General features: G+C 42.8%; 1 protein-coding gene across 1 annotated transcript; it reads left to right on the forward strand.

The window, feature by feature from the left end:
• The first annotated feature begins 61 nt into the window (after nucleotides 1–61).
• On the forward strand, nucleotides 62–3,698 carry glo1 (glyoxalase 1). Its single transcript, XM_068730539.1, has 6 exons — nucleotides 62–209; nucleotides 2,168–2,250; nucleotides 2,433–2,573; nucleotides 2,686–2,753; nucleotides 2,920–3,009; nucleotides 3,492–3,698. The coding sequence occupies exons 1-6, from the start codon at nucleotides 141–143 to the stop codon at nucleotides 3,581–3,583; spliced, it is 543 nt and encodes a 180-aa protein (XP_068586640.1). The 5' UTR covers nucleotides 62–140; the 3' UTR covers nucleotides 3,584–3,698.
• The last annotated feature ends 3,632 nt before the right edge of the window (nucleotides 3,699–7,330 follow it).

The raw sequence follows: 7,330 nt of genomic DNA on the forward strand, positions 1-7,330 counted from the left end.
GTCTGCTTTTAAAAGCGTCTTTTATTTTGAAATCCGGTGCCGGAAGCTGTTTCTGTTAAAGTTTCCCGCAGCTGAGTCCCGCTCCCTGTCAGTCCGCCCCCCCGAGCTGCGGTCCTGCTTCGTACAGTCTGGTCACCAAAATGAGCGACAAAGGTCTGTCGGACGAGGCAGCGGCATCGGCTTGCAAAGATGGAGACCCGATAACTAAGGTACGTCTGTCGTCGTCGTCCCTTCTTAAACTTCTACCAGAAACCCAACAGGCCAACGGCTCCCAGACAGGCTGAGCGAGATCTGCTCACTGCGTCCATTGTCGGACAGCGAGGTTTCTTCACAAATGTGCGTTAGTTACCCGGTGACAAGTGTTTCGCTTCTGTAAAACAAGTTTGCCAAAGCTCACAGTGAGTGTTGTAGCCACGTACACATTTCAGGTAACTCATATTTGGTGTTTTTAGTTGGGGTTTTTTTTAATACCGGGCTGTTGTAAGCTAGCTAACTTTCAGTTTAACTTTTTTTCGTGTGGACAGAAAGTCACTCCAAAAAGAAGCCACCTGTTAGAAAAAGCTGAGACGTGATTTTATCAAAGCATGCGTAACAACAAGCCTGTCTGCAACACAAAAACTGCCACAATAACTTGTGCTCTCGTGCTGTGCGGGCAGGCGGGACTGTGAACGGCTAATGTGGGCTGTGTTGAAGCTAACCAGGCTAACGAATCCACGTCCCCAGGGTGAGGATTGTACCGTGTGTCTACCCAGCCCTGTTGTTGTCCTCACTGCCCGTCATCTAACGTCCCTCCAACTGTTTCCTGTATTCTTTCTCATACCGTGTATACACTGTGTACACACAATACCATAGTAATATATAATCAATCAATACTTGGTCAGGGTCAATATCACAATATCAATATGATATCATAATATCTCCCACAGGAGATTCCCACCTCTTCTGCACGCGCGTGTTAAAAACGAGTTGAACTTGGGGTCATTTGGAGCAGCTTCTTCAAATATTTGCTCTGGTGGTTCTTCACACCGATCATCAAAGTCCACGCTGAAGACTTTCAGGAATGTCTCCAGGTGAAGTGTGAGCAGGATCCCAGGTCAGATTCCACATCTGATATAGTTTGACCTGAGGACTAACCGAGGCCTCATAATACTACATGGACGCCCGTAGAAACCTCTGTTGCATCATGATCCACTCCTCTGCTGCTTGATTGCTTCGAGTTTTCCACATGATCAGATTGTAACAGCAGGGCTAAATGCACCGCTTTCTGTGTCATCCCACTGAGCCTCTTCGGAGTTTTGAAGCTCTGCTAGAAGTGATGAATTTAGCGACAAGGTGACGGAAGAACTTGTTGTGGAGGTGGTCGAGTGGGGGGTGGGGGATGTTTTGGGGGAGTTTCTATGGCTGTGTCGACAGGTTTGCACATAGTGAAAGTTTGACACTGCTGGGGGAAGGGCACAGGAAAAGGGGGAACGGTTGCTGACCCACGGAGATAACACTCAACTGTGACACGGACACAGAGCGGCGCTTGTGTTCTCGCAAACGTGCGACATCAGGAATCGGAGGGAAAAACGAGCTTCACGGACATCAAGCTGCGATTCACGAGACGGGTTTCTTCTCTCATCGGCTCTGACATGGTTTAACGTATCGAAACGCACACAACTTACCTGCAACCGGAAAAGCAAGGCTGTCGCCGTTCGCTCGCAAATCGCTTCTGTGACCTGGGCCCTAGGCACCGCACAAATGTATAGGACGTCGTCAGACCTCACTCGCTCAAGCAGGCCCGATCCGCTCGGTGTGGCTGGTACCGGCCCGAGGCGTAGCTCACATAGATGTGCTGATCATTGAGTTTATGTGCACCGGCTTGCACAGAGGTGTAGTTTGGCTGGAATCCCTTTTTTTTTCCACGAGTCAGTGACAGGATACAAATTTTCCTCGGCTGGAATTCAGGCCCGGCCGACAGAGAAGGTCAGACCCTGCGAGCAGATGAGTCTGGAAGGCTTCTCGCAGCTTTGTAACACAATGATCCACTGCTTCATATTTCACACCTGGAGCACTGCCAGCTGTGCCTGCGATTGCCTGACGGTGATCTTTGTGATCGATTCCTCGTGTTGCCGATCACTTGACTGAACGTGTCGTGAAGCTGTGTTGTTGTGTTTCTGTGTCTCAGGACTTCATGATGCAGCAGACTATGCTGCGGGTTAAAGATCCGGCCAAATCCTTGGATTTCTACACCAGAATCCTCGGCATGACGTGAGTGCGAGTGTGTGGTGTGGGCTTCAGTTCACTGAATCTATATTTCCACTTGCAACAAATTATTCCTAAATAGTGACGTAATGCAAATTTCCGGAGCTGCTTTTTGTGCGCGCGTCGTTGAGCACGTCTCCCATACTTAAACTGGACTTGGTGGGCTAAAGTGGGCTTTTGTCTTCCAGGCTCCTGCAGAAGTTTGACTTCCCCTCCATGCGCTTCTCACTCTTCTTCTTGGGCTACGAGGACAAGAAGGAGATTCCCACAGATGTGCAGGAGAAGACGGCCTGGACCTTCTCCAGAAGAGCCACCATTGAGCTGACGCAGTAAGGGTCTTCAACAGGAGCTTCATTGTTCTCCTTCCTCCTCCTTCTTCTCTACGTTTCCACTCTTACCTTCCTGTACCCCCTCTCCCCCTCCCCTCTTCCTGTCTTTCAGTAACTGGGGCTCTGAGGCTGATGAGAGCCAGTCTTATCACAATGGAAACTCAGATCCACGTGGTTTTGGTAAGATTGAACAGACCGAAAAGATCAATTGAACTCCTGTGATGTGAAAAGTGAGCTTTACAATTTCAAGGCTTTGTTGTCCTATTTAACGGCTCACTAGAGCGACTGTAGTGCGGCTGTACTGTGGACTTATTGTGAGCGGTCTCCGTCTATCTGCCGTTGACAGGACACATTGGAATTGCGGTTCCTGACGTCTATGCAGCCTGCAAGCTGTTTGAAGAGCAAGGAGTCGCGTTCGTCAAGAAGCCGGACGATGGTGAGACCAGAAGTGTTTGATGGTCCTAGACGGTATAATCAGTAAGACTTGGCAGCCTTTTTAGTATAATCTTTTGTTTTCTTACCTTAAAGCTTTCTTTATTTCTCCAAGTCCCACTTTAGTTGGCTTGAACAATTGCAATGGAAAATGATTAAAACTGAAATTTGGGTTGAAACCATTCATACGAGGGAGAAGTCTTCTCTGGATGGACAGTAATGGCTAAAATACACGACAGTAAAGGTGAAAATGTAGCTTCCTCACAGGTAATCTTATTGTATATGTAATTTCTACACAGCAGTGTTTCATTCACGTCACCCCAAGATTAATAAAGCAATACATTTGCTGTTTGCAGATTTATGCAAATTCTAAACAGATAAGTATTTCACCTTTCATGTAATTAACAAAAGCTATAAATGAAGTGTTGTCCTAATATACCGCATAGACCGGCTCTAACCCCCGCCCCCCTCTCATCTCCTCCTCAGGTAAAATGAAAGGCTTGGCCTTCGTTCAGGACCCTGATGGTTACTGGATTGAGATCCTGAGTCCTAACAACATGGTGTCCATTACCTCCTAAGAGCTCTGGCGCCGTGCTACCGGCTGCAGCGTAAACGGGCTGCGGCGAGCAGAGCGTCTGGGTTTAAGGAAGCATTTAGCAACATGGTGCCGGAGAGCCGGGGGGGGGGGGAGGATGGAGGATGGGCAGGTTCACTTGCACAGTGGCTACCGGTGTTCCCCGCCACGGGCTGGACAGCTGATCAAGTAGATTAGCTGCCTGAGTTCATCATGAACGGCAGCTACTCTGTGTGGCTGCTGGGCTCGTCTACCATCGTCCGTTTGTATGGCTCTTCAAAAAGTGATGCCGAAATAAACGCGGCATTACTGTATAATAAATGTGAAGGTGAATGGATTTGTGATTTCTTGTCCTTTCGAGCGATCGAGCAAAAGAAAGTAACAAAACACTAAAGAGCAGTGGATGAGCAATAAAAAGATGACCTGGCTTTTTATCACATTTCAGCCAAAAAGAGAATGTGAGTTTGACGTGTTTTCAGAATGAGTTATTTTAAAGTAAAATCTGAAACGATTCTCATCTCGTTTTAAAACCCACATGGCTGCTCTACCACCTCCACCAGCATCACGTTACCATTTCTGGAGTCGACATCATTTTTAGAGAGACCATCTGCTTTTGAGGCGTGGAACTCAAACACACTTAAAAAAAAGTCCAAAATATTGAATTTGTTTCCAAATCTCTTGATTGAGACATTTCTTGTTTGCACGTTCATTTAGATCAAGATTATGCCAAAATATCAAATTGCACTTTAAAGAAAACGCTTTTGCGTCTGGGCTCACATTTTGATGAACTTTCAAACCAAAATCATAAGATGAGTTACCTTATGATAATGTCCAGCAATTTTTGGTGAAATTTGCAGGGGGGGGGGGGGGGGCACGGCCCTCCCTTCTCTTGCCAACAAATGTCCACCAGACTGAGTTCATCTCACCGGTGCCATCGTTTGTGGTGAGTGTGTACCTGGAAACAGAAGCAAATCTGTTAACCTCAGCAGCTTTTCAGTTTGTGAATAAAGAATACTACCGAGACACTCTTGTGAACAAAGGCAGTGAGTAACACCTGAAAAGGGACCTGACTCTACTTTGAAGACGGTGTGTAGAGACACATCCCCGGTGTCCTCCTCGTCTTCTGGCCTTTAATACTTCCGCTCTTGATTCAAATTCATTTTCAATAAATCACTATGTAGCAGCATGGGGGATGGCCAGGTCGGGTTGTTGGTTAATTCTTGACCAATGTGGTGCAATGACCAACCATCTCAAAAACTGTTGGATGGATTGACATTTGGAACAAGCATTCGTGATCCCCAGAGGATGAATTTGAGTGAAAGGCAGGGACAAATACTGGATGCATTGCCATGTGATCTGGTACAGGTGTCCATGGTAACATGAGGATGAATCATAAGGTGACCCCCCCCCCCCCACCCCCCCCCCCCACCCCCCCCCTTCTTCCTCTGGGGCTTCTAGTAGCTCACAGGTTTCTCTCATCCATTTGAAATGCTCTTGACATCTATCAGATATTCAGACATTCATGGTTCCCAGAGGATACATCCTAATGACTTTGGTGATATCCTGACTTTTCTTCTAGTGTCGACGTTTGTGGTTTGGACTGCAATATCTCAATTACTATTGGATGGATACATTAGATAGATACCCGTTTCCAACAGGATGAATTTTTATAATTTTGGTGATCCCTTGACACTTCATCTAGCAGATCAGCAGATCAAAATTTGTGTATATATATATATATATATATATATATATTCTAATAGATGGTTTTATGACCACATACCTGCATCAGCTGCACTTGGTGTTTAGTGCTAATTAGTAAACATTAGCATACTAACATGCTGACCTAAGATGGTGAACAGTATACCTGGTAAACATCAGCGCTGTGACCATGTTAGCATGTTCGTGTGTGTGTGTGTGTGTGTATGTATATATATAATATATATATATATATATGTGTATATATATATATATATATGTGTATGTATATATATATATATATATGTGTATGTATATATATATATATATATATATATGTATATATATATATATATACATATATATGTATATATATATATAATACATATATATATATATATATATGTATATACATATATATACATATATATATATACATATATATACATATATATATATATACATATACATATATATATATACATATATATATATATATTATATATATAATACATATATATATATATATATACATATATATATATATATACATATACATATATATATATATATATATATATACATATATATATATATATATATATATATAGTACATATATATGTATATATATATATATATACATATATATGTATATATATATATATATATACTATATATATATATATATATACATATATATGTATATATATATATATATATATATATATACATATATATATATATATATATATATATATATATATGTATATATATATATATATATATATATATATATATATATACAACACACACACACACACACAGGTCATATAATTAGAATATCATCAAAAAGTTGATTTATTTCACTAATTTAATTCAAAAAGTGAAACTTGTCTATTATATTCATTCATTACACACAGACTGATATTTCAAATGTTATATCTTTTAATTTTGATGATTATAACTGACAACTAAGGAAAATCCCCAAATTCAGTATCTCAGAAAATTAGAATATTACTTAAGACCAACACAAAGAAAGGATTTTTAGAAATCTTGGCCAACTGAAAAGTATGAACATGAAAAGTATGAGCATGTACAGCACTCCATACTTAGTTGGGGCTCCTTTTGCCTGAATTACTGCAGCTATGCGGCGTGGCATGGAGTGGATCAGTCTGTGGCACTGCTCAGGTGTTATGAGAGCCCAGGTTGCACTGATAGTGGCCTTCAGCTCTTCTGCATTGTTGGGTCTGGCATTTCGCATCATCCTCTTCACAATACTCCATAGATTTTCTATGGGGTTAAGGTCAGGCCAGTTTGCTGGCCAATTAAGAACAGGGATACCATGGTCCTTAAACCAGGTACTGGTTGCTTTGGCACTGTGGGCAGGTGCCAAGTCCTGTTGGAAAATGAAATCTGCATCTCCATAAAGTTCCATATAGTACCTCCAGACTCTGGGACCCTGATTTCCAAAGGAAATGCAAAATGTACTTTCATCAGAGAACATAACTTTGGACCACTCAGCAGCAGTCCAGTCCTTTTTGTCTTTAGCCCAGGCGAGACGCTTCTGACGCTGTCTGTTGTTCAGGAGTGGCTTGACACGAGGACTGCGACAGCTGAAACCCATGTCTTGCATACGTCTGTGCCTAGTGGTTCTTGAAGCACTGACTCCAGCTGCAGTCCACTCTTTCTGAATCTCCCCCACATTTCTGAATCGGTTTTGTTTCACAGTCCTCTCCAGGGTGTGTGGTTATCCCTGTTGCTTGTACACTTTTTTCTACCACATCTTTTCCTTCCCTTGGCCTCTCTATTAATGTGTTGGACACAGAGCTCTGTGAACAGCCAGCCTCTTTTGCAATGACCTTTTGCGTCTTGCCCTCCTTGTGCAAGGTGTCAATGGTCGTCTTTTGGACAACTGGCGAGTCAGCAGTCCTCCCCATGATTGTGTAGCCTACAGAACTAGACCTGAGAGACCATTTAAAGGCCGTTGCAGGTGTTTTGAGTTAATTAGCTGATTAGAGTGTGGCACCAGATGTCTTCAACATTGAACTCTTT

This window comes from Cebidichthys violaceus, unplaced genomic scaffold (genome assembly GCF_023349555.1).
Source record: "Cebidichthys violaceus isolate CVI_PGR_0920_01 unplaced genomic scaffold, fCebVio1.0.p SCAF_5, whole genome shotgun sequence".
Lineage (NCBI taxonomy): Eukaryota > Metazoa > Chordata > Actinopteri > Perciformes > Stichaeidae > Cebidichthys > Cebidichthys violaceus.

What these genes read in the sequence shown, in the direction of transcription:
- glo1 (XM_068730539.1), top strand. Translation starts at nt 141, where the DNA reads ATGAGCGACAAAGGTCTGTCGGACGAGGCAGCGGCATCGGCTTGCAAA. An exon ending in ATGGAGACCCGATAACTAAG is followed by an intron (nt 210 to 2,167) that starts GTACGTCTGTCG and finishes TCTGTGTCTCAG; the next exon opens with GACTTCATGATGCAGCAGAC. An exon ending in ACCAGAATCCTCGGCATGAC is followed by an intron (nt 2,251 to 2,432) that starts GTGAGTGCGAGT and finishes TTTGTCTTCCAG; the next exon opens with GCTCCTGCAGAAGTTTGACT.